Raw genomic sequence first — 27,459 nt, 5'->3', positions numbered from 1 at the left:
GGTGGGTCAGTAAATTTGCAGATGATACGAAGATTGGTGGAGTTGTGGACAGTGAGGAGGGCTGTTGTCGGCTGCAAAGGGACTTAGATATGATGCAGACCTGGACTGAGGAGTGGCAGATGGAGTTCAACCCTGCCAAATGTGAGGTTGTCCATTTTGGAAGAACAAATAAGAATGCGGAATACAGGGTTAACGGTAGGGTTCTTAGTCAGGTGGAGGAACAGAGGGATCTTGGGGTCCATGTACATAGATCTTTGAAAGTTGCCACTCAGGTGGATAGAGCTTGTAAGAAGGCCTATGGTGTATTAGCGTTCATTAGCAGAGGGATTGAATTCAAGAGTCGTGAAGTGATGTTGCAGCTGTACAGGACTTTGGTTAGGCCACATTTGGAGTACTGTGTGCAGTTCTGGTCGCCTCACTATAGGAAAGATGTGGAAGCTTTGGAGAGGTTGCAGAGAAGATTTACCAGGATGTTGTCTGGAATGGAGAATAGGTTGTACGAGGATAGGTTGAGAGTTCTCGGCCTTTTCTCATTGGAACGGCAAAGGATGAGGGGTGACTTGATAGAGGTTTATAAGATGATCAGAGGAATAGATAGAGTAGACAGTCATAAACTTTTACCCTGGGTACAACAGAGTGTTACAAGAGGACATAAATTTAAGGTGAAGGGTGGAAGGTATGGGGAAACGTCAGGGGTGGGTTCTTTACCCAGAGAGTGGTGGGGGCATGGAATGCGCTGCCCGTGGGAGTGGTAGAATCAGAATCATTGGCGACCTTTAAGCGGCAATTGGATAGGTACATGGATGGGTGCTTAACCTAGATTAGATGTTCGGCATAACATCGTAGGCCGAAGGGCCTGTTCTGTGCTGTATTGTTCTATGTTCTATGTTCTATCTATCTTTTTCCCTGCAGTGTCGTTGGCTAAGAGGTGACCTTATCGACGTTTATAGAATCATGACTGGCATGGATAGGATGATTAGCCAAGGTCTTTTTCCTAGGGTTGGTGAATCCAAAACTAATGAGCTTTGGTATGGGGTGAGAGGGGAAATAATTAAAAGGAACCTGAGGGGAAATGTTATCACACAGAGAGTGGTATGTGTATGGAATGAACTGCCAGAGGATGTGGTGGAGGCTGGCACAATTACAACATTTAAAAGGAATCTGGATGGGTATATGAATATGAAGGGTTTGGAGGGATATGGGCCAAATGCTGGCAAATGGGACTAGGTCAGATTGGGATGCCTGGTTGGCAGGGACAAGTCAGACCAAAGGGTCCACTTTCATGCTGTAAGATACTATGACTCTATCAACTAAGTCTCAGACCTGCTCAATCATATACACTTTGATGTGGAGGTGCCGGTGTTGGTCTAGGATGGACGGAGTCAGAAGTCACACAACACCAGGTTATAGGCCAACACATCTTTCATCAGGTGAAACAGCGCTCTAAAAGCTTGCGATTTCAAATAAAACGGTTGAACTATAACTTCGTGTCATGTGACATGTATCTTTGAGCAGGCACTCTGTACTCACTGAAGTCACATTTACTGGTATCCAAGACACTCAATCTCTTTGACATATATATTTCTCTTGGCAGGTTGTAACACATTATCTCTGGAATGTGGATTGCCTTATTATGAATCAGGTCATTTGATGCTGCTTTAAGGTTTAACAGTAACTCACTGCTGTTTAGGGCAAAGTTACTCTGGAGACAAAAGGGTTTTAATTCCATTTGGTTCAGTACAGGGAACTGACTTGTTACAAGGAAAATCTGATGAGAAACGGTGGGTGCTATATATCAGGAGACACAATTTCAGCAAGAGGCCTGCTGTTTGGGATGGGAAGATCAGCCAAGTTTAGACCCCATTGCATTAAATGTTTTGAAGCAAATGAACTCCAAGTGTGAGCAAATCTGGGATTGCAGCTTGGATTCTTTCCAGTTAATCCCAGGAAGTTCAGCTGGCACAGGGTCTGTACAGAGGCAGCATCGACTCAGTAGTCAGTCTATTAAAGGTCCCATTAATGCAGAATGCAAATTACTTACTCTTGAAGAAAATTGCTCCTTTCTTCCTTGAGGACAAAATTCTATCCAACATACTTTGTCCAATCTGGCCCTTAGCCATCACCTCTCAGAATGATCTGGTATTTATCTCCTCCCTGAGATAGCTGATACTATTGTGCCAGATACAAGAGTACTTGGGTTTGAGATTGGAATTACAGTGAGAAGGCTTAGAATGGCAGGCATAACCCATGTGACCCATCATAATGGGACTACTTCTCTCACTATTTCTGTAGAATTTCAATTCCATCTTTGTCCCCAGATGTTTATGCCTTGTTCCCCATCTATAATTGTGTTTGAATGGAGGGTAGGGCTTTAGTTGTCTAAAGATGTAGGTGCATTTATTTTAAATTGATTTGAATAAGCATTCTGATATTAAAAATCTGAAATCATGGGATTCTTCAGTAATCTTAACAACTTATTCATATTTACTCTAATGTGCTCCTTTAAGAGAAATTCAATGTAGGCAATTGTAAAGTTGTTTCAATTATTAGTGGCTGCTATCACTAACTGGAATATTGGGTACTGACAGAAATATCCTTTATTTCTTGCTTTATGTTTACAAATATTGATTTTTAAGTTTGGATGGAATCAGTTTTGAGATGAAATGTTAATTGTTTCTCTCTCTTACATGCTGACAGAGCTGCTGGGTTTCTCCAGTAATAAAAGTTAAAGTGCTGCAGTGTCATTTCTGAAAAACGTCACGTTGAACACAAAACATTAACTCTGTTTCTCTCTCCCCAAGGATGCTGCCACACCTGATGTGTTTCTCCAGCACATTCTGTTTTTATTTCAGATTTCCAGCATTTGCAGTATTTTGCTTTGATTTGAAATTCTTCAGCTCTATTCATTGTTTAAATACAGCAGGGTAGATTTTCAATGTTCTGCTCAGGAGTTACAGATCACTTGACTACTCTAGAATCTGCTGACCGAGGCCTCTTGTGGTTCAGTGGTAGTGCCTCTACTTCGGAGCCAGGAGGTCCAAGTTCAAGGCGAGTAATAACATCTCAAAAGTATCTAGAATTGATTTATATTCAATTCAATCAATTTATATGCTGAACGCCATTTGAAGATCTGTCTGTCATTTCTCACAATTTAGTGAATATGGCAATAACCATCATACTTGGAAAAATGTTATGTAAGATTATCAAACTTATATGATCATAATTGAAACCCGACTGCTTGATTTGCATTACCTTTCCATTCATCTATACTGTGTTCTCTCTCATCAAGCTGCTTGTCATAGATTTGGGGAGGAGGCTATAAAACAAAGGTCATATATATTACATAGAATGGCATGGAAATTTACATTTCAGCCCATCTCTCTATTCCTCATTTAAAGTTAGAATCATATACTTTTCACAATTATCCCACTATTGCATTATTAATTAACATACGTCCAAACTCACTGATTCAGTATTATCAATGATTTAACTGTGAGTTACTACATGTCAACAAACTTGGAAAATGTGACAAATAACTCCAAAAGTGTCTGTGTGGCTCCAGAGAAATTCAGCCAGTTCAAAAGGCAATATACAACTGAAAATGTTTGATTTGCACCTCGGTTTTATTTTTTTCCCATCAATGATATTCTCTCCTGTACTATATGCATTGAGTTCAGAGTAGTGTCCTCTGCATGATTTTTTCGATAAGGCGAATTGGTTTCCTGTCCCTGATCTATAACAAGTCACTAAGATCTACAAACTGGTTGTTGGGTGCAGCGATACGCAGTCAGCTATTGGTGGAAGACAATGGTGTAACTCAGGAATTCCACTCTAACATGGAAGTCTCTGCGACCCTTGTTGCAGGAGTGCCCAGAGAATGTGGCCAGTTTGCTGGCCTCTCTATTGTCTGGGCTGCCTTTTTCGACAGCTGAACGTTTAATTTCAGCTCACCCTTCAATTCCTTTCCAAATGGTCAGCCTCCAATTGTCACAGTTATCAGGGACTGTCACCCAGTTGTTCTTATCAATGTATGGCATCTTGATATGTCACTTGCTGGTGTACCTGTCGTTGAGGTATGGACTGCTAGGAGGTTGGGACCCAATGCCCAGTTTTCCATACAGAAGGTCATTGGGAATATGGGCACCATCGTTCTGATGAATGTGTCGGAGTCAGCAGAGGAATTGTTAGCTTAGCAGTCAATAAGCATGCCCTAGGACCTCAGAGACAATGACCCTTGTTCTGCTAAGATATGTTGAGAATGCGTCTAAGACATTGAAATGGAAATAATTCATTTTTTTCTCCTGCTTGTGCAGTGATCAGCTCTCAGTGAGTCTGCACTGCTGTGGGGAAGTTGTACCAGTGTTCAGCAGATCAAGTTTCATGTCAATCACAGCTGTCTTCATACACTATCAATCAGTTACAAGTTATCTACTAATCCCATGAACAACTTGTCAATTGAAGAGTTAGCATCTTCTTCCTTTTAATTTATTTTATTCCTGGTGATACTTAGAGAAAGGTCACATTGAGACATCTGAGATCAGTATTTACATTTGAGATCAGTGTTATTGGAAACAGCAAACAAGTTCAATGGTAAGTTGCAAGAATAAAGTGAGTGAATTATCTTTCTTGTACAACTTCAGAAGTGCTACAAAATAGTAAAGCTGTGACATTTTTTATAAAGGGAGTGAAATGTATAGCCAATGCATCATTCCTCCTTGCTACATTGGTGGTAACATTGTTAAAGTTTTAGTCATTTTATTAAGACTTTGTCATTCTGATCATCAAGCTCTGTAAGAACATAACAAATAGAAGGGGGTGTAGACCATATCGTCCCCTGAACCTGCTCTGCTGTTCGACAGAGCTGAGTTGATCTTTTGCCTCAACTCCGCTTACTCATCTAATTTCCATATGCGTCAATTCCCCGAGACCTGATCCAGCCATAAATAGAGTTAATGATGGAGAATCCACAAACCCCAGGAGAAACGAACTACAAAGATTCACAACTCGTTAGAGAAGGAAGTTCTCAACTCAGTACAAAATGACCAACTTTGTATAAGGAAGGTATGCCCGTGTCTAGATTCTCCAGACATGGGAAAACACTCCTCAGGGCCAACCTGGTTAAGTTCCTTCAGAATCCTTTTTGTTTCAATCAGATTTACAAGCCAACTCTTTTATCAAAGGAACCAATCTAGCGAACCTTAAATTATACTATCGCCAATACATATATATCCTTCTATAAAAGGGTGACACTGTGGCACAGTGAGGACAGCATACTGGCACAATAAAGCATTGCTGCTTCACAGTGCCAGGGACCTAGGTTCGATTGCAGCCTTGGCTGACTGTCTGCGTGGAGTTTGCACAATCATCCTGTGCTTATGTGGGTTTCCTCTGAGTGTTCTAGTTTCATCTCACAGTCCAAAGATGTGCAGATTAGATGGATTGACCATGCTCAATTGACCTGTAGCATATAGGGAAGTGTTGGCTAGGTGGATTAGCCATGGAAAATGTGGGGTTACAAGGAGAGGTGGGATGCCCTTCAGAGGGTTGGGACAAAAGGCCTCTTTCTGCACTGTGTGGTTTCTGTATAGACAAAACTATGCACTGTACTCCAGCTGTGGTCTCACCAAAGCCAACTGTAGTAAGGATTCCTTCTGCTTCCATGCACTTGCCAGAAAGTGCAACACACCACTTGCTTTCACTGTTGTACCTGCCCTGATTAATTAATTCCTTATCACAGCATATCAAAGTCTCTCTGCATATCAATGTTTACAAGATTCACGCCTTTCAAAAGTGACGCTGTTTTCTTATGAATGTCAAAGTTAATGACCCATTAATTTTCCACATTATAGGCTCAGTTAGGGTGAGAAACATTGTGGTCAAGCCTACATAATTGTGGAGGCTCTCACATCAGCTGCTTTATTAAATGACCACACATTGAGCTTCCAGACCATGATCCCATTTTAGGGATCCAGGAATACTCTTCGGCAGACTGCTCTTCGCTGGATGTGCTGATTGCTAATGCTATCCTTATCTGGTCCTAAGTCACAACACCAAATCCCCTGATGTAGGACTCTGCGTGCCCTCTCTGGCAGTGACCCTTATTGGAACTGACAAAGGACTCGAGAGCTCCTGGAAAGCAATTTCCAGATTGACTTATGAATCACACTTGCTGTTCCAGTTTTTTGAGTTGAGATTGAAGTGCATGGGAAAGTATGTGTATTTTTAGATACCTGCACACACTCCCCCACAAGTCTGAGTGGTACAGTCGCTCAGTGGTTAACACTGCTGTCTCATATGCACCAGGGATTTTGGTTCAATTCCAGCTTTGGGAGACTGTTGCTGTGGGGTTTGCACATTGTCTGTGTGGGTTTCCACCAGGTGTTCCAGTTTTTCTCCCAGACTCCAAAGATGTACAGGCTAGGTGGATTAGCCATGGTAAATGCAAGGGTTATAGGGATAGGATGGGATGCTCTTCAGAGAATCGATGCAGCCTCTTTCTGCACTGTAGGGATTCTATGATTCTGTTATTAATCTTGAAACAACCTAATGTATGAAAATTGAGGCCACATCAACAGTTAAATGTCATTGACATGCTATTCATTATGCAGTAATCTTTCTGAAAGAGATTGAAGCCTTCTTTGAAATACATCTGCTGTCATTACCAGGCTGTGTGCCCTCATGTAGTGGAGCAGCAGGGTTTGAGATTATGTGTATGCCACTTGACCCCACTGCCAGCCCATTTCCAATTTCGATGAGTCTCCCATGCCACGACCAGTACTAGAGTTTCGCTGACTGTAATTCTAATCATGTCAAACGATGTGCAAGAAAATAAGAAACAACTGATCTGTCAATGACAATGGCAGCTTAGTTACTGCAACCACTCTCTCAGAGCCATGTGAACCCATGACATTATCAACAGCAGCAAAAGTGACTACATCTTTCTCAACTGCTTGGTTTTGACAGTTTTATTGCAGAAACACACAGAATCAGAACAGTAATGCTGACAGAATTTTAATAATGTTGAGAAACGCAGCAGGTATTGGATATTGAAATGCGTCATTGTTATTCAGTAGGAAAGATGATGAAAGTGAATAATGCTTCAGTCACTCATCTTATATGTTAAAATATACCAAATTGATTGGGACGGTAGGTGATCCATATTTACTGTGCAAGGATACAGAGGCTTAATTGAAGGTTTACTCATGGGCTCTTGTAGCACAATGACAGTGCTCCTACTTCTGGGGTCAAGTCCCATCTGCCAAGGACATTTGCCATAATATATTTGAATGTCTTGATTAAAAATATCTAAGAGGCATAATATGTGAGAAAGAAGATGCCTTTGCCTGCTGTTAGCACTATACTGTGTATAACAGTCATAAATAACTGGTGCATTGTCCACAGTAACACCTCTATCAATCAGAGTTCATTTGCCAATCAATCAGCACAGTCTCCTCACATTCTACTGATGTTGTTTTCCCTTTACTTCGGTATTTCTTGGGAATTGTTCTGATGAGTACAAGATGAAAAGCTTGGACAAAATATGTGTTTTTTCAACAATATTCCACTTGACCTTGTGCCCTGACAAAAGTAGCCATTAACACTTTAAATGAACAGACCGAACCTACACAAGAATCTTGAAAACTTTCTGATATTCCCTCATGTCACTTAAGAGCAATTTAGATGAACACCTGAAATGCAACAGCATAGGCCAAGAACTGGAAAATGGAATTAGAATACATGGATGTTTGGTGACAGGCACCAACATTCTGTGCTGTGAAAACTCTATGACTATATGAAAGAAGTTCACTCTCATTCTTCTCTTGAGAAGGGATTGCCTTCTTTTGGGACATGGTTTCTAAGCAACACTTTGTCCAAATGACCAAACGTTTGGACGTGTAAGCATCAGTGCTCCAAATGAGGCAACAATTCCCAGGCTGAATCGTATCCTCACTTGACTTGCTGAAATATGACTGACTGGAGACAGAGAGAGAGAGAGAGAGAGAACAGGTGCACATCCTTGAGTGCTGCAATGACTAACTTTCACACAAGTGCATTGTGTAGCAGGTTCCACAGGAGAAGCAACTGAGCACAAACAGTGGAGAGTCCAAGGGGCTCTGTGGCTACATGAGAGTATCCCAACTGCAGCGAAGATTGGCTAACTCAATCTGAAATTGACTCAGCTCCATTTGACTCTCAGCTACCTGCTTGATTTATAAGATTGAACTTTATGCCATTGTTTTTAAGGATTTCTTGAAAAACTGCATTTTGATAAGGCAAACCAGGTCAGGACAGTTAATGATAGGGCCCTGGGGAGTGCTCCCACACAAAGAAACCTAGTGTTGGTTCATAGTTACTAGAAAGTGGAGTCACAGGAAGACAGGATAGTGAAGAAGGTGTTTGGCATGCTTGCCTTCATTGATCAATGCATTGAGTATAAGAGTTGGGAGGTCATGTTGCACCTGTATGGGACATGGGTGAGGCTACTTTTAGAGTACTGTGTACAATTCTGGTCGCCCTGCGATAGGAAGGATGCTATTAACTTTGAAGGGGTTCAAAAAAAGGTTTTCAAGATTGTTGCCGGGATTGGAGGTTGAGCTATTGGGAGAGGCTGAACAGGCTGGGGCTGGAGAGTCAGAGGCTGAGGGGGTGACCTTATAGAGATTTATAAAATCATGAGGGGCATGGATATGGTGAAAGCCAAGGTCTTTATCCCAGGGTATGGGAGTCTGAAACTAGACGGCGTATGTTTAAGATGCCATGGTAAAGATTTAAAAGGGATCCGAGTGGTAACGCTTGCATGCATGGGTTGATTCGTGTATGACATGAGCTACCAGAGGAAGTGGTGGAGGCTGGTACAATTACAAAATTTAAAAAGGCATCTGGATGGGTAAATGAATAGGAAGGATTTAAAGGGATATGGGCTAAATGCTGGTGAATGGGACTAGATTAATATAGGATACCTGGTCAGAGCAGATGAGTAGTTCTGAAGGGTCTGTTTCTGTGCTGTATCCCTATGACTGATTTTACTTTAAAGCCTCACTTAACAAAACGTCTTCCATTTTCTTAAAATCTCTACTACTGCTCTGAAAGCTAAGCAATGATAAAAGGAAGAAATTGACAGTTTGCAAGTTCTGATACACAGTGAATGGGGAGAATAATTCATCTGAAAGTTCCTTGAACATTTATTTAATGTCCACACAATGTCTAGGTTATCAAAGGCAAATTTAGCAATCAAACTTAGTCCCCAGGGAAAAGAAAAAATGCTGGATTTAGGTTTGTCGTATGAGACTAGGAAAGTGTTAGGAAGCCGAAGAATGAAGCTCAATGAGTATATGAAGCCACTTGGATTGTCATTTCATTCTGGCTCTATAATAGATTATCTTCATTCATTTTTTACAGTATACCCAACTTTTCTGTATTGTAACTGTATTCTTCCTGATGTGATTCTGTTTTGTGAGCAAGGTGAGTTTTTACTAATGCTACCAATGTGTTCCCACTATTAAGTTTTATATTTCCCATTGTTACCACAGGTTGGGCCTATCTTGAGAGCTGATTGCCCAGTCTCTCACTGGTAGGCCAATTCTAATCAGCGAAACTGGCTCTCCCAAATCTGATTTGGCCCCCTTTATTTGGCATCATTTGACTTATGATTTGGAGGTGCCATTGTTGGACTGTGGTGTACAAAGTCAGGTTATAGTCCAACATGTTTACTTGGAAGCACTAGCTTTCAGAACACTGCTCCTTCATCAGGTGGTTGTGGAGTATAAGATTGTAAGACATGCAAATTTATAGCAAAAGTTTGCAGTGTGATGTAATTAAAATTATATATTGAAAAAGCCTTGGATTTTTTGTTAAGTCTCTCATCTTTAAGAATGGGCAATTTGGTCTCAGTTCTTTCATATGTAAATTCCAGAACTTTCTTAAAGTTGCATTCTCAAGTGAACTTTGACAATAGGCACTCCCAAAGCTAGTGCTTCCAAATAAATCTGTTGGGCTATAACCTGGTGTTGTGTGATTTTTCATTTGACATAAAAAGTCATGTTGACAAACCTACTCAAAATGGGTACCATTTCTTGGTGCAGCTGGGGCTTTCATTGTGAGTTCCTGGATGACAATCATAAAATGATTAGTTGATGTTAGGAAACAGATAGCAGCCCATTTGATCAGCTATATGAAAATGCTTGCTTCTGACTGTCCCTACCCCTCCTCCATTCATCAACCCCATGGAGGAGAGAAAATCCAAGATTTCCCCAACCTATAAAGGACAAAGTGATGTGTTTGTTCAACACCAAGCTGCTATCCCTTTGCTGATTTTATCTGAGGTTGACTGTACTGTACCAGGAAGGTAACTTTGTCTACCTCATCTTCCCTACTATTTCATGTAGGAAAGATTCACGGGGCACATGCAGGGCTGGGCTCACAGCTGAGTGCACAAATAGTAGCATTGAAGAGAGATTGAGTGGGATTTGGGAGGGGGTGAGGAGTGGAAAAGCTTTCCCATCTGTTTTCCCTTCTCTTCTACCACAATACTCCCATATTATGCTCAGGAGGGCTGAGGAAAATCAAGCCCATGGTGTCAGTGAACAGACAACTGGAGTTTATCTCTCAGCATGTTTAGGATATGATGAGTTAAGTTCCTTGGTTGCATTTATTATGATCTTCACTGTCACTTTACTGTGAATATAATGTCAAGTATTGAAGAAAAACAAGCAGGACTTACCGCCTCAACTTCAGCTGGATCATACCAGACATTTATGTATGGGTGCTGTAAGGCTTCATCCACAGATATTCGTTTGGCAGGGTCAATAACCAACATTTTGGATAGAAGATCTCTGGCTTGGCTGGCTGCAAAACACATTCATGTTTTTTTACCAAAACCTGGATCAATTTCCATTGTGTGCACAATTTGTTTCAAGTGCTGTTTGCCTTCCTATGATTTGGAATGTAAGTTCCAGTGTGAAACCCCCGGAACCGAAAATCCTTTCATGCTTCATTTATTGCTGGCTGCCTCTGCAATGGCCTCAATGCCTCAAGCGTCTGGTAGTTTCAGCAGATATAACAGCTGGAAATCCTCCATCCCAATGAAATGCAAGGGAACGGCTCAGGGAGCGTGAACTCTGCCCCTGACTCTGCTGGAGTCACCCAACTACCACACTAGTGTTGACCCCAACTTAACCCATTCCTTTTAGGGTGCATCTTGGGGACCTGAAAGGGAAGGTGTGGTGGTAAGGAGATATTGTCAAAAAAAAGGTATTAAATGGTTTGAGATTCTATAATTGGTGCCATTGGCTATGACTGTTTTTAAACATTGGCCCCATGGCCCCTTTTGTCGGGGGAGGCTCCAATGGGCAGACATTTGGCTGGAGTCTAGCTCATGACTCAGGCCTCAGAGGTGAGTGCCAAATTTACCAAACAATAATAGAGGGCTGAACTCTGGCTAGGTTTTCCCACTGGTAACAATCTTATAAACAGAGGCTTCAGTGGTCCCTGTAATTCACCATCATGAAGTTGAAATACCCTTTCATCTGTCCTCACTCATGGCTGCTGCAGCATCACAGACCACTTTTAGAGTGACCAGAACATCCATCCAAATGAGACCCCAGCGAAACTTATGGTTTGGGGGAAAAATGTTGTATCTGGGTTGGGTCTGCTTGCTCCAATGGCCAGGCCACACTGCTGTCGGACTTTCAACAGATTTGCAACTTTAGCCCCCTGGAAATTAGGACTTCCCTGACACAAAACCACATTGCTGCACTTTAATGCTACTGCCCCTATTTTCAGCATTTTCTATATAGTTTTAGTTTTCACATCAATAATAAATGTAACAGTATGTAGTCTGTGTAGAGCTTGCACATTCTCCCTGTGTCTGTGTGGGTTTCCTCCGGGTGCTCCAGTTTCCTCCCACAGTCCAAAGATGTGCAGGTTAGGTGAATTGGCCATGCTAAATTGCCCATAGTGTTAGGTGCATCATTCAGAGAGAAATGGGTCTGGGTGGGTTACTCTTCGGAGGGTCGGTGTGGACTGGTTGGGCTGAAGGGCCTGTTTCCACACTGTAGGGAATCTAATCTAATCTAATGTAAACTTATCAAACAATTTTATAAACAAATATTTAAAAAGTAGTGCATCACAAAAAGTGACGGGAAAGGCACCGGTTTAGCTCAGTAGTTTCTTCGATTTTTCCTTGAAATTCGTCTGGTTGCATGTTCACGTCCAGTTAACTATGGGCACTGCCCGGTGCTTCATTCCTTCAGTTACTTTGGAGTGGCATGGTGGCTCAGTGGTTAGCACTACTGCCTCACAGCACCAGGGTCCCAGGCTCGATTCCAGCCTTGGGTGACTGTCTGTGTGGAGTTTGCACATTCTCCCCGTGTCTGCGTGGGTTACCTCCGGGTGTTCTGGTTTCCTCCCACAGTCCAAAGATGTGCAGGTTAGGTGAATTGGCCATGCTAAATTGCCTGTAGTGTTAGGTACATTAGTCAGCAGGTAAATGTTGGGGTGGGTTGCTTTTCAGAGGGTCGGTGTGGAATTGTTGGGCCAAAGGGCCTGTTTCCATGCTGTAGGGAATCTAATCTAAAACTAGTGACTACAGGAGACCAAATTTTAAAAGATGCTGGTTGCATTTCAAAATTTTAATTCTGCAATATATATAGCTTTCATTCAAGTATTTCTATGGTTTATAAACAAAATTGTTCTTACAAATGAATGAAGCCTGAACCTGAGTCTGGTTCCTTACCTTTTAGTTTATTGTGCTCCGAGTCTGCTGGGAAGAGACAGTCTGGGAAGAGCTTGGGGAAAGTGTGTCCTGTGTACTTAGGCCTATTCTCCACATAGTTACGAACAGTGGGCTGCAACTTCTTCATGAACTCTGGGGAAGGCGTTCCCAACTGCTCAATGACTTTATTCCATTGATCAATATCTGAATTGAAGTTGAGGAAAATCTGCCACCATTACCAGAGGACAAACTACATTTACAGTTGAAGGACATGACCAAAGAAAAATTAAAGCACACAAAATGTATTAAAGTAACAACATTCATGTCATGTTTCTGTTTTACAATTCCCTTTAAAGCAAATGTCTTTACCCTTTAAGTCAATAAAACATGGAGCTTATGTTTAGGAATTTCATTTTGTTTCCATAAAAAAACTTGGCAGTTATTGTAATAAAGTGTATATATAAACATTGGCCAGGATTGTTTCGGTGGGGTTGTCTCCTTCATTATCTGAAGTGGTGAACACATCTCCTTCGGGGAGACATATTTGTAAGGTTCAATATAACTCCCTTCCCCCCAACAAGAGCTGGTCTTGATATTTTCTCTAGGACAAGAGGACCATATGATGTTGGAACAGAAGTAGGCCATTCAGCCCATCGCTCCTGTTCTGCCATTCAATATGAAAATGACCGATTTAATAATCCTCAACTCTACTTTGATGCCTTTTCAACATAACCTTTGATTGCCTTACTCATTAAAAATCTGTCTATCTCAGCCTTCAGTATAGTTAATGACCCAGCCTTGAAAGCCCTCTGTGGAAAAGAATTCCAAATATTCATTACTGTCTGAAAGAAGAAATTCTTCCTCATCTCTGTTTTAAATAGGTGACTCCTTACTCTGAGATTATGTCCTCGGGTCCAAGACCCTCCCACAAGGGAAGCAACCTCATAGCATCTACCATACTGAGCTCTACCCCAAACATTATAAATGCATCAGTAAGTTCTCCTCTCATTCTACTAAACTCCAATGAGTACAAGCTCAACCTACACAACCTCTCTCCATCAGAAAATCTCCACAAACCCAGGATAAAAGAGCCAATGGCAGCATATATGTCCTTAGATAAGAGGACAAAACTGTTCACAGTATTCTAGCTATGGTCTACCTATTGCCTTGTACACTTTTAGTAAGAACTATCTATTTTTATACTCCATTCCCTTTGACATAAGGCCAAAAGTGCCTTTGTCTTCTCTATTACGCAGTGAAGTTGGATGCTGACCTTTTGTCATTCTTGCATGAGGATCCCCAAATCCCCATGATGTTACTTTCTGCAGTCTTATATCATTTAAATAATATCCTCTATTCCTTCTGCCAAAGTGCAACTTCACAGATTTTCCCACATTATATCCCATCTGTCGAGTTTTTGTCCACTCGTTTAAACTGTCTATACTCTCTGTAAACTCTTCATGTCAGCATTGTTATTTGCCTTCCAACCTATTTTTGGAACATCTCTAAGCTTGCTGACAGTACATTCACTTCTGTCATCCAAGTCACTACTATGTATTGTAAATAATTGTGGCCCTTGCACTGATCTCTATAGCACTCCATTCATAACAGATTGTCATCCTAAGAATGTCCCTTTTATCCTAGTTTTATGTTTGATACCTTATCAAATGTCTTTTGGAAAATTGCATGTTTGTCTCCAAAACAGTCACTGCACATCAAGTAATTCTTAGCATGTGAGATACTTTTGATGTGATAACACATAAATTCAAATTTCTGTTTAATAAAACTCATCAGTATTAAGTTATTGAATACAGCGTGATTATTGTAGTAGTATCCACTACTTTATTTCCACATTTGTTCCCAAAACTCGCTAGCCTTAAGCTAGAGACTCCACATTCATTTTCAATTTTTCTGATTCCCACTTACATACAAACAAGGAGATCATTCTGCTCCATGCACCTGCTCCACCATTTGATCAGATCATGGGTTATCTGATTGCAAACTCAAATCCACATTCCCATCTATTCTAATAGCTTTTCACACCTTTACTTTCCGATAATTTATCCCCCTCAACCTTGAGAATACTCAAATGCTCTGTTTCCACCTTTTTTGAGGAAGACAGTTCCAAAAGCTCAGGACTTTGAAAAAAAATTGTCTCATCTGTTTGAAATGGGTGTCTTTACTTTTAAACAGTGACCATTAGTTCTAGATTCCCCCATAAGAGGAAACATTCTCACCACGTCAACTCTGTCAAGATCCCTCAGGTTCTCATGCTTCAATGAATTCACCTTTTGCTTTGCTAAACTGTTACAAGCCCAGCTTCTCTAACCTCCCCATGCAAGACAATCCATCAACTTAACATAAATGAGTATTCCTTTGTTGAAACATTTAAACCTCCTCAGAGAGAGATTAGATTACTTACAGTTTGGAAACAAGCCCTTCGGCCCAACAAGTCCACACCGACCCGACGAAGCGCAACCCACCCATACCCCTACATTTACCCCTTACCTAACACTACGGGCAATTTAGCATGGCCAATTCACCTAACCCACACATCTTTGGACTGTGGGAGGAAACCGGAGCACCCGGAGGAAACCCACGCAGACACGGGGAGAACGTGCAAACTCCACACAGTCGCCTGAGTCAGGAATTGAACCCGGGTCTCAGGCGCTGTGAGACAGCAGTGCTAACCACTGACCCCTTTGTACACACATTATCCCTCTTACAGACCCTCTTCCATCCCCTGCCTTTTCAGTTTCTCTTTCATAATCCCAATTCCGAATTGCAGATCCTATCCCTCACAATTTCATCCCCACCAGCTTTGATTCTCCAGTGTGGCTTCAATTCGTGTTCCCTGCCCTCCACCACCTTCAGTTGACTGGTAGCATCATCTTCTCACTGTTGCCCCAATCATAGGCTGCTTCTTTCCCATGGTTTCTGCTGACATATGCCTATCAGCAACAAATCTGACAGAAAACTGGCCTGTAATCAGAGGAGCAGCTATTCTCAGATTCTGACAGCTCAACTTGTGGAAACAACGTCCCATCAGCAAATGTTCCTGCAGGATTTTGGGGTGAATTTGCTTGCTATCCCAGTCCATTTTGAGTGTTTGTTAACTGGCTAGAGAGGGGACTTCAGTACCTCGCTCAGAGAGGTGAGGTCATAGAAATCGCCCTTACATCAAGGCAGCATTCAAGTGAGTGTAGCATCAAGGAGCCCTAGCACAACTGGAGTCAATTAGTGGGCAAATTCTCCATTTTTGGAGTCACATAGCTAGCTTTCATCATCCTAGATTACCTATGGATATACAGAGCTTTTAACTACAATGTTTTCCTTTATTGGTCAGAGTATTGAGTACAGGAGTTGGGAGGTCATGTTGTGGCTGTACAGGACATTGATTAGACCACTGTTGGAAAATTGCATGCAATTCTGGTCTCCTTCCTATTGGAAAGATGTTGTGAAACTTGAAAGGGTTCAGAAAAGATTTATATGATATTGCCAGGGTTGGAGGATTTGAGCTATAGGGAGAGGCTGAACAGGCTGGGGCTGTTTTCGTTGGAGCATCGGAGGCTGAGGGGTGACCTTATAAAGATTTACAAAATTATGAGGGACATGGATAGGATAAATAGACAAAGTCTTTTCCCTGGGGTCAGGGAGTCCAGAACCAGAGGGCATAGGTTTAGGGTGAGAGTGGAAAGATATAAAAGAGACCTAAGGGGTGACTTTTTCACACAGAGGGTGGTACATGTATGGAATGAGCTGCCAGAGGAAGTGGTGGAGGCTGGTACAATTGCAACATTTAAGAGGCATTTGGATGGGTATATGAATAGGAAGGGTTTGGAGGGATATGGGCTGGGTGCTGACAGGTGGGACTAGATTGGTTGGGATATCTGGTCGGCATGGAGGGGTTGGACGGAAGGGTCTGTTTCCGTGCTGTACATTTCTATGACTCTATGACTCTAACTTTGTTTCCTTTTAATAATGGAGATACAACCAAAAAAATGACTGTGGATGTAAATCCAGCAGCACTCTGTAGAGGAATTCTCGAAAACTATACTTGACGGTGTCAAAGAAGCTTCAAAGGGGGGAATGTGTTTCAACCTAATCTGTACTCTCCTGCTGTTATTGAGACCATGAACACAATGGGAGAAAAAACAACAGTCTGGGTGAGAGGTCATTGTATTTTCACTCTTAAAGAGTGTTCAGACACGGGAAATAAAAACAAGATTTGACCCTAATCTGTGTGTGCTAGTGGACTGATGTACTCGAGGCTGCTGGTGAGTTGAGGAATTCATGTTTTCATGTGAGCACTAGTGTGCTGTGAAAGGCACTATTGAAGATTCTGCATGCAAGAAAATGGCTATTTTTCTAACTAGCTTCTAGCAATCTGAGCAAATCCAAATCCAATCAGGGCAGAATGTTGAGCTGAAAAGTGGCAAGTAACATTCATGTCGACACATATGACAGGCAATGCTCATCTCCAACAAGACAAAATCTAACCATTGTCCCTTGACATTCAGTGAGAGTAACATCTCTGAATCCCCAACTGTCAACATCTGAGATCCATGAGAGACCGGAACTAATAGACCAGGACTATCCATAAATACTGTGGCTAGGCATTCTGCAGTGAGTAACTTACTTCTTGTCTACTCAATGCTTTTCTATCATCTACAATGTGTAAGTCAAGGATGTAATGGAATACTGACCATTTGTTTGGATGAAAATATCTCTTATACTACTCCAGATATTTGACACAATCCAGGAGAAAGCAACCCCCTTGTACGGCACCACATCCGCCATCTTCAACATTCGATACCTTCACCATTGGCACAGTATCAGCAATGAGTACCATCTACAAGATACACCACAGTAACTCACTCAATCTTCTTTGACAACACTTTCTAAACCTATGACCGCTAGAAAGATGAGTACAGCAGGTATATGGGAGTCTAGATGACTCTCCCTCAGGTCTGATTACTGTGCCTCTGTGGATACCATGTGATCTGCTGTGATCTCCAGCATTGGTTGTCTTCAGTACAGATGTACAGATTCAGCATCTGCAGTAACTTGCTCCTATAGAACCTCCAGCAATCAGATTGGCTGGCAGCTGTCCAGTCTAGCAGTGCCAGACGCTGCAGCGAACAGGAATGGGACTAAGTCTACAGGCAGTTGCAGGTGGTAGGTTCTGGATTCTATGGCCAAGTAAGTGTAGGAGGGAGGTCTTGCAGATAGAAGGGGAGGTGAGGCGTGAGGAATGTACTGAGGGGGTGAAATCCAGCAATACACTCATCCCAAGAAAAAAATAAAGAAAATATGTAAGGGCCTCAATCTAGCAAGTACAGCTGGAGAAGGATTCACTCCTTCCTCTGCAATACCACAGAGTGGTCAGGGCAGACCTCTCCATCCTGCCAGCAAGCCCACTGGTTAGGGAAAGGAAAATTCTGTCCCTTCAGTAACAGCAAGAGAGAATTTTCACTACACTGTATTTGACATGTACGGCTACAGCATAGGCCACTGGACATCGGACATAATTGCCTAACTCCTGCAGAAAGGCCGAGCTTTCTATTATCATTGAATCTTCTTGCTGTTATGCTAGGGCAGAACATTTCCCAGAATTAAATATTAAGAAGGTATAATATTTGAATTTTTCTGATGTGTTTTATGGGACTGTTTGTATGATTAAAAGAATCCTTTCTAAAACTGAAAGAGATAAACAATACAATGCCGGCTGTCATGTTAGATGTTAGAACAGAAGTCAATACATGAGGAAAATGTCCAAATCTCACGGACCTACTTTGCAGTTATCTGCATAATACTGCCTGAAGTACAGTGGGTTCAAAAATGTAAGCATCACTTTCATGAAAAGGTGAATCTAATTGAAACTTCCAGAATCCTGAATGGCCTGGACAGAGTGGACGTTGGGAAGATGTTTCCCTTGTTGGGAGAGACCAGGACCCAAGGACACAGCTTTAGAGTGAAGGGAAGACCTTTTAGAATAGAGATAAGGAGAAACTTCTTCAGCCAGAGAGCAGTGAATCTTTGGAATTCACTGCAACAGAAGGCTGTGGAGGCCAGGTCACTGAGTATATTGAAGATTGAGATAGGTTCTTGAGTATCAAGGGTGACGGGGAAAAAGCAAGAGAATTAGGTTGTGGACCTTATCAGCCATGAATGAATGGCAGAGCAAACTCAATGGGCCTCACCATTTGGAACAAAGCAAAGGATAAAGCCAGCAATTTACAAAGGCTAAAATTACAACACCATATTAATAGAACAGAGTACATACCTACTATCTGAGGGAAAAGCCCGCTTGGCTCTGTGAATATGTACTACCTCTGCAGTATCAGAAATTCAGTGGGTGCTGGAAACTTGTGTCATGTGTATTGTATCTTACAGACTCAACCAATAAAACCTCCCCCTTGCTTTTAACAAATACAGCCTGGCTGTAAGAGATCAGCCAGCTAGAAGCCCCAGGCTCCCCAATGTGGGCTACAATCGGTTCTGCTACAATGTGTGTTTCTTCAATGTGAATTGGCTTTAATGCGATTGAAGAATTCAGACCGTTATTTGTAGAACATGAACTTTCCTTCCCTGTATTGACTGTGACATGATTCTGACCCCATTAGTTTAAATGGTGCAGCTATTACATGATTTTCTTATCACATGAGATGACCTGAGGATGGAACTATCGCGTTCTATCAGAACTGACTGTATTTATAAATGCTGCAATTATCGCTGATGGTTCATACTCACCATCAATATTGATTGAGCCTCATATCAACATCATTGGGCAGACAGAGCAGGCAGCTTTCTCAATGTCCAAATGACAAAAGCATAAATGATCTATCTCCATGGTGTCAGACAGGTGAAAAGAATTGAGTGCCTGGGTCTGTGAAGTCACAAGCAGGCACAGGTCTCTGTAAACCCAGTACATCCACTTCTTATTTTCAGGTTGCTAGTTAGCAAGGATGGTCAGGGTAATCCACAATGCAGGGAAGCAAGCAATGTTGTAGATTCAAGGCTTTAAACATTGAGGTGGAGTGTGGAAGTTGCAAAATGCATGGGAATTAGAGTAAATCAGATTAATGGTCATTAAACGATTGGGGTTAGCTGACGGTGTTCAGTCTCAGCAGTGAGTGAGTTCAAAAGCTCTTCACTCAAGTTTTATCTTGATTAGCTGTCTCATCTTTAAGCTTATCCTCATTAGCTTTGCCAACTGGGAAATTGAAAATAGTCACTAGTTAGAGTTCAGAAATTACATGAGACTATAGGAAGGACCCCTAGCGCTCCATGATTCTCTAAGTGAAAAAGTTCCAAATCGTGTGGTACCCGTTGAGGACTGACTTCCCTGTGATTCTTCTCCACATTTACCCACTGTCATTTAATGTACCGATAGCAAGTTACATCTTGTGCTAGCAAACATCGCTGATGTGCATCTTTTTAATTTACAAATATCACAACTCACATACTACTGGCATGGGTGTGATATCAAGGTGCAAGATGTGAAAGCAATATTTAAACCCAAATGGTTTGGTAAAATCTTGAAATCTAATTTAGGAAATATGCGCATAACTTACAAAAGGAGAACTAATGAAAAAAGGAAATCAATAGCAACCAGTCGATTTTTGTCGAGTTGAAATTCAGTGCATCAGTGAAATTCAATGCTATCTCAGAAATAAATAATTACTACAGTAAAAAAACTTTTTGTGCATGTAGATGAACAAATTGTCGTTTTTAGCTCTTGAGTTCCAAATGCAGCATTTAGTTGTCATACGGTATTAGGTGACACTGAATAGTTGTCTCATTTCTCATTCGCATCTCTAATCAGTGAAATAACTAGGTGATAAGTGGTAGCACATTCTGCACAACAGCTAAACACTGCATTTGGAACAATTTACACAGACTAAAATGACAACATTAAAACCAAATTCAAACTGTTTCTATTCAGGATTTAAGAACAACCATGATATTAAGACCCGCAGTAAACTGGCAGATGGCTGAAACAACTGAAGAACAGTGGAGGATGGTTACGGTAACATTTAGTGCGATACTAAACCAAATTATACCCCTGAGACGGAAAAGCTGCACTACACAGAAAAACTATCTATGGACAATTAAAGAGTTAAGGGGCAGCATAAAACTAAAAAGCTTTTAACAATGCAAAGAAAAAGGACAGATTCTGCTGAATGGGAAATATACAAAGGCTACCTAAGGACCATTAAACGACCACAGAGCAATTTATAAGAGCTCCTGAAAGTGATTATGAAAGGAAACTGGCCAGGGACATCAAAAAGAATAAAAAGGAATTTCATACAGTAAGAGAAAGCAGCTTGTCAACACTGGGAAGATGATGGCCTGGTGGCATTATCGCTGGACTGCTGTACCAGAGACACAAGTAATGACCTGGGCACTTGGGTTTAAATCCTGCCATGGCAGATAATGGAACGTGAATTGGAAAACAAAACCTAGAATTAGGAGTCTAATGATGACCATGAATCCATTGTTGAGTGTTGGAAAAACTCATCTGGTTCACTATTGTCCTTCAGGAAAGGAAACTGGTCTCCTTACATGTGACTCCTGAACAGAATATTGTTGGCCTAGCCAGTGACACCCTTGGCCCGATAAAGGGCTGAAAGTGATGACATCGGGAAATGGTACACACGTTGTATAATTACTTTGTCTCAGTATTTACAAAGGAAAAGGATAACTTGCTGGAAGTCCCAGGAAATTAATAGTGGATCAGGAATAGGGGTTGTTTTAAATAAATGTTAGTCATAGAGTCATAGTGATGTACAGCACGGAAACAGCCCCTTTGGTCCAACTCATCCACGTCGACCAGATATGCTAAATTAATATAGCCCCATTTGCCAGCACTTGGCCCACATTCCTCTAAACCCTTCCTATTCATATACCCATCCAGATGCCTTTTAAGTACTGTAATTGTACCAGCCTCCACCACTTCCTCTGGCAGCTCATTCCATACACTCACCACTCTCTGCGTGAACAGGTTGCCCTTTGGGTCCCTTTGTATCTTTCCCCTCTCACCCTAAACCTATACCCTCTAGTTCTGGACTTCCCCACCCCACGGAAGATGCTTTGTCCCTATCAAAGCTCCTCATGATTTTATAAACCTCTACAAGGTCACCCCTCACACCAGAGAAAACAGCCCCAGCCTGTTCAGCCTCTCCCTATAGCTCAAATCCTCCAACCTTGCAACATCCTTTTCTGAACCCTTTCAAGTTCCACACCATCTTTCCGATAGAAAGGAGACCAGAATTGCACGCAATATTCTAACAGTGGCCTACCCAAAGTCCTGTACAGCCACAACATGACCTCCCAACTCCTGTACTCAATGCTATGACCAATAAAGAAAAGCATACCAAATGGCTTCTTCACTATCCTACCTACCTATGACTCTACTTGCAAGGAGCTATGAACATGCACTCTTTGCTCAGCAACACCCCCCAGGACCTTTTTATTAAGTGTATAAGTCCTGCTTTGATTTGCTTTTCGAAAATGCAGCATCTTGTATTTATCTAATTTATCTAAATCCATTTGCTACTCCTCAGCCCAAAGACAAGGACTGATCAGGGATAGTTAGCATGGCTTTGTGCATGGGAAATCATGTCTCACAAACTTGATTGAGTTTTTTGAAGAAACAACAAAGAGGATTGATGAGGGAAGAGCAGTGGACGTGATCAAACAGGACTTCAGTAAGGCATTCGACAAGGTTCCTAATGGGAGACTGGTTAGCAAGGTTAGATCTATGGAAAACAGGGACAACTAGCCATCTGGATGCAGCACTGGCTCTATGGTAGCAGAAAGAGGGTGGTCATGGAGGGTTGCTTTTCAGACTGGAGGCCCGTGACAAATGGGGTGCCACAAGGATCGGTGCTGGGTCCACTACTTTTCATCATTTATATAAATGATTTGGATGTGAACGTAGGAGGTATAGTTAATAAGTTTGCAGATGACATCTAATTAAAACATCAGTAATGTGGAAATTAATGGAATTAAAGAATGACAAATTCCCAAGACATGATGCTTTCCATCCGAGAGTGTTAAAGGAAGTAGAGGAGCACACCGTAAATGCCCTAACTGTAATCTTTCAGAGTTCCCTAAATACATGAATCATTTCCTTGGACTGGAAAATTACATGTCACTCTGCTTTTTAAGAAGAGCAAAAGAGGAAAGCCAGGGAATTATAGACTAGTTAGCCTAACATTTATGGTGTGGAACTTGTTGGAATCTAGTCAAGGATGATGTAATGGAACACATTGAATATTTCCAGCCAATTAAGGAGACTCAGCATGAATTCATAACAGGTCAGTCATGCCTGACAAATCTCATTGAATGTTTTGAAGAGGTAACTAACGTCAATGGATGTTGTTTCTGTGGATTTCCAGAGGTACTTAATAAAGTCCCACACGAGAGAATCTTAACAAAGGTAGATGCCCACAGAATTGAGGCTAATTTACTGACATGGCTAGGAACTTAGTTGTGTGGCAGGGCACAGAAAGTTGGAATAATGGGTAGGTACTCAAATTGGCAGATATGAACAATGGTGTCCCACAAGAATCGGTGTTAGGGCCTCAATTATTCACATTATTTATGAACAACTTAGCACTGAAAGTTATATTTGCTGATGCCACAAAGTTAGAGGGCATTGAAGACCATGTAGATGGTAGCATATAGCTACAAAGGGAAATTAATAGACAAAGTGAATGGAGAAAACTCTGGCAGATGGAGTTCAATGTAAGCAAGTGAGAGGTTATGGATTTTGGAACAAAACAACAAGGTACATTCTAAAGGTATGAAGGGAAATACAGTGGATGGCCAAAGAGACTTAGGCATTTAGGTGCACAGACCTTTACAATACTTAGGTAGGAGCAGGTACTGCAGATGCTGGAGATTAGAATCAAGATTAGTGTGGTGCTGGAAAAGCACAGCAGGTCAGGCAGCATCTGAACACCAGGAAAATCAACGTTTCGGGCAAAAGCCCTTCTCAGGAATGAAGCCTTTAAAATACCAAGTATGGTGACGGAACGTCTGAAAACAAACCTTCCAGCTCAGTGAGCAAACTTACATCCAGAACCTCAACCTGAGCTATAAATCTTCTCAAAACTTGCTAAGGCCTTTAAAATATCACAAACAGGTGCAGAAAACAGTCAAGAAAGCTAATGGAATATTGGCCTTTACATCCAGAAATCTGGAGTACAAGGATGCAGAAGTTCTGCTGCTGTTATACAAAACACTGTTTAGACCCCATTTGGAGTACAGTGAGTAGATGTGGGCACTACATCTTTGGAAGTTTATATTGGCTCTGGAGGGAGTACAATGTAGGTTTACAAAGAAGATTTCGGAGATTAGTCATGAGGAGAAATTATGAAAATTGTATATTTTCACTAGAATGTAGAAAGTTAAGGGGTGATTTTATTAAAATCTTCAACAAAGTAACAGAAAATGAGAAGCTATTTCCACTGATTTGGGGTTCTGGATATAGGGGTCATAGTCTGAGAATTAGGGTAAGATAACTGAGGAGAGATGTTAAGAAGTACTTCTATACACAAAGAGTGGTAGATATTTGGGACTCTCTTCTAGAAAAAGCAGTGGATGCAGAATCAGTTGTTAATTTTATGAAAAGGTTTTAAGGGTTAGGGACCAAAGACAGATATATGGAGTCAGGTTACAGATCAACAGGATCTCATTGAATGGTGGAGCAGGCCCGAGGGGCTGAATGGCCTATTCCTATTCCTAATTTCATATTATCGGGCAAAGATGTGCAGGTTAGGTGGATTGGCCATGATAAATTGACCCATAGTGTCCAGGGATGTGCAGGCTGGGTGGATTAGCCATGGGCGAATAAGGGTAACAGGAACAGGGTAGGGGGTTGGTAGAGAATGGGATGTTCTTCAGAGGGTCAGATTAGAATTGATGGGCCGAATGCCCTGCTTCCACACTGGGGGGATTCTACAATGATCATGTGTACCAAACCTCAGAAAAACTTGCAACAAATTTTCCTTGAGGAGTTACAGAATTCTAGAGTTGAAAGTAAAACTCAATGGCTGACAAAGTTATTATGATAAGAATAGGAAAGCTGAAAAGTTAAAAGTTCTTCTTAGCTGTCAAATTATTCTGCAATTAAATTCTCCAATGACTGTTGTGAGGTTTGTAATGAATGCAACAAAAAGAGCTTGCAAAGAAGACCAAAAACCGAGTTGAGGCACTGCATAGCAGCATTATCAGACAAAAATGCAACTAAAACTCATCAGGGGACATAGCAGGTGACCAGAAGCTTGCTCAAAGGTATGTTTTAAGGAATGTATTCAAAGAGGAAAGAGAGACTGATTTGGAGATTAAGGGTTGAAATGTGGAATTCAGGGTATAAATAACTGGACGCATAGCTAATAACTTGTGAAAGGAATGGATCCAGAGTTGGAGTAATGTAGAGCATTGTGGTATTGAAAGACGATACCAAGATAATGAGGGGCAAGGATATGGAGGGATTTGAACAACTTTGAAATTCGAAACGCTTCTGGAGCCGATATAGATTGGTAGTGGTGGTAAGATAGATCTGGGTAAGGGCAGCATAAAGGCAAGAAATTGTAGTGGCCAAAGTCAGATTGTTGGGTCACAACAGAGGTAGTGGTGTGATAATGATGAAAAAAGCAATTGCAGGTGGTTCTCTGATTATGACTGGATCAGTTAGTATGTATCTGAAATAAATTATAATTAAAACTTCAAATTTTTGTGGCTTACTTTACTCAGATTGAAATAAACATTGCAAAGAATAAACTTGAGGTTTTGGATATGATGTGTGCATGAATTGTGCACAGGAGCAAGAAAACATGTGATGAAGCACAAAGTTTATGCCAGTCTGACAAAGGAATCTGGTCAGCCTGGGAGGAAATGCTTGATAACTGAGTCTAGAGTTTCAAGTCAGCAGTATTTTATTTTAATATATATCATCAAAAGTGTATTGAAAACTATGAGCACAGATGGCTGTCTGAATGCCGACACAATAATCCATAAATTGAATTGGGCAAACAATCTCCTTGCACTGTATTTGTTCCAGCATCTATGTTTTGATAAATCATTCCATTCTGAGAACAGAATTCAAAGCATTCACACCCAGCACCTACTATATCCTACAAAGATTGACCATAAGCTTATATATACTTCTGAGCTACATCTAAAGTAAAATTTCTGGAAGCCACATGTTCTCCAATTCCTGATGTTTAAAAAAAAACAAACTCTATAGCTGTATATTTGTTTGGAAAGTAGGAACTGATGGAGGTCATACAGGTTCTCCATCTTTCAAGTATTCTCAAATATTCTCTTAAATATTCTCAATCAACCTGATGATATCATACGACCTGGGACTTGAAAAAGGTTGCCTGGGACCACAGATAGGGACACTTTCACTACACTACAACATTGTTGATTAGCTTAGGTATTTTCCAACAAGATTAGATTCATCAGGATGAAGGGCTTTTGCCCGAAACATCGATTTTCCTGCTCCTCGGATGCTGCCTGACCTGTTGTGCGTTTCCAGCACCACTCTAACCTTGACTCTAATCTCCAGCATCTGCAGTACCCACTTTTGCCTTAGGTATTTTCTAGTCAACCTGTGATAACACACCTCTGGAGCAGGTGGAACTTGAATCCAGCACCCATAGCCTGGGTAGGAACAGTACACTGAGCCACAACAGCCTGATTGATTAGCATATGGCGGAACGCTGCATTAATTACTGCTATTTGAATCCCATGTTTAGGTATCATATGACTCGACATGGACATTCTAAGCAGATAGCTTTCCTATCATCTTTATAGGATATCATGTCCCTTTTAAATCTCCACACTTCTGACCCATTTACATTTACAGCCAAAAAGCAGTAGAAAACTGAGCAAATATGGTTTATTTCTTATTCAATGTATTTATTTTGTTGCAGTCATGCTACTGTGTTTCAGACCAGTTCTGACTTGAGTTGATGGCTACAAGGATAATACAAATGATTTCAGTTGAGAAAGCAAGCTCAGGTCCTCTAGTTCATCTGTCTAGAAAGACTCTAAAGTTTTCCATCCCAACAATAACTGATTTTGAAATGATTTGTAGTTTTTGCCTCCACTATTCTATCTAAGGGTTTGTCTAATTTTTTCTGATAATAATCCTACATTTGTTCTTCAGTCATTTGAGTGTGGCCCCATGCTCTACTCTCACATTTTGGAGGGGGTCAGTTAGATTAGTTAGCTGGATGGGTGGGTTGTGATAGAGACTGACACCAATAGCACAGATTCAACTCCTGTACGACAAGGAATTCTCCTTCTCAAACTTTCTCCTCATCTGAGGCAGTGGGGACCCTCAGATTAAACTACTACCTATTCCTGATGAAGGGCTTTTGCCCGAAACACGATTTTCCTGCTCCTTGGATGCTGCCTGAACTGCTGTGCTTTTCCAGCACCACTCTAATCTAGAATCTGGTTTCCAGCATCTGCAGCCTTTGTTTTTACCTAGTTGATTTAAACTACTATCAGTCATCTCTCTCTAACAATAAATGAAATGATTCTCTCAATGTACCATTTCTGCAGCATTTACTGTTTAAAAACCGCTAAGATTACCATTAGTTGTCACTTTTCAAGCTAAAATTGCCAAACTTTTGCAAGTATCATTTCTAACTTCAACCTCTATCATTAAGAACCATCTTTGTAACTCTTCCCTACACATTCCTGATGAAGGGTTTATGCCC

The 27,459-nt window shown here is 41.2% G+C and overlaps 1 protein-coding gene across 5 annotated transcripts in view; it reads right to left on the bottom strand.

Annotated features, from left to right (window-relative positions):
• Positions 1–27,459, bottom strand: part of mapk10 (mitogen-activated protein kinase 10) — a 125,098-nt gene that overhangs the window by 16,938 nt on the left and 80,701 nt on the right. For 4 of the 5 annotated variants that reach the window (XM_060832071.1, XM_060832037.1, XM_060832044.1 and 1 more), the window contains 3 exons: positions 12,734–12,916; positions 10,721–10,845; positions 3,253–3,316 (listed from right to left, as the gene is read on the bottom strand). In XM_060832071.1, the coding sequence (XP_060688054.1) occupies positions 3,253–3,316; positions 10,721–10,845; positions 12,734–12,916 (372 nt within the window). The remainder of the gene's footprint in view (positions 1–3,252; positions 3,317–10,720; positions 10,846–12,733; positions 12,917–27,459) is intronic. The other variant, XM_060832062.1, reaches the window with a different exon arrangement.

The sequence above is a fragment of the Hemiscyllium ocellatum genome, chromosome 1 (genome assembly GCF_020745735.1).
Source record: "Hemiscyllium ocellatum isolate sHemOce1 chromosome 1, sHemOce1.pat.X.cur, whole genome shotgun sequence".
Classification (NCBI taxonomy): Eukaryota; Metazoa; Chordata; class Chondrichthyes; order Orectolobiformes; family Hemiscylliidae; genus Hemiscyllium; species Hemiscyllium ocellatum.
This window is presented reverse-complemented; position numbering and strand designations above follow the sequence as displayed.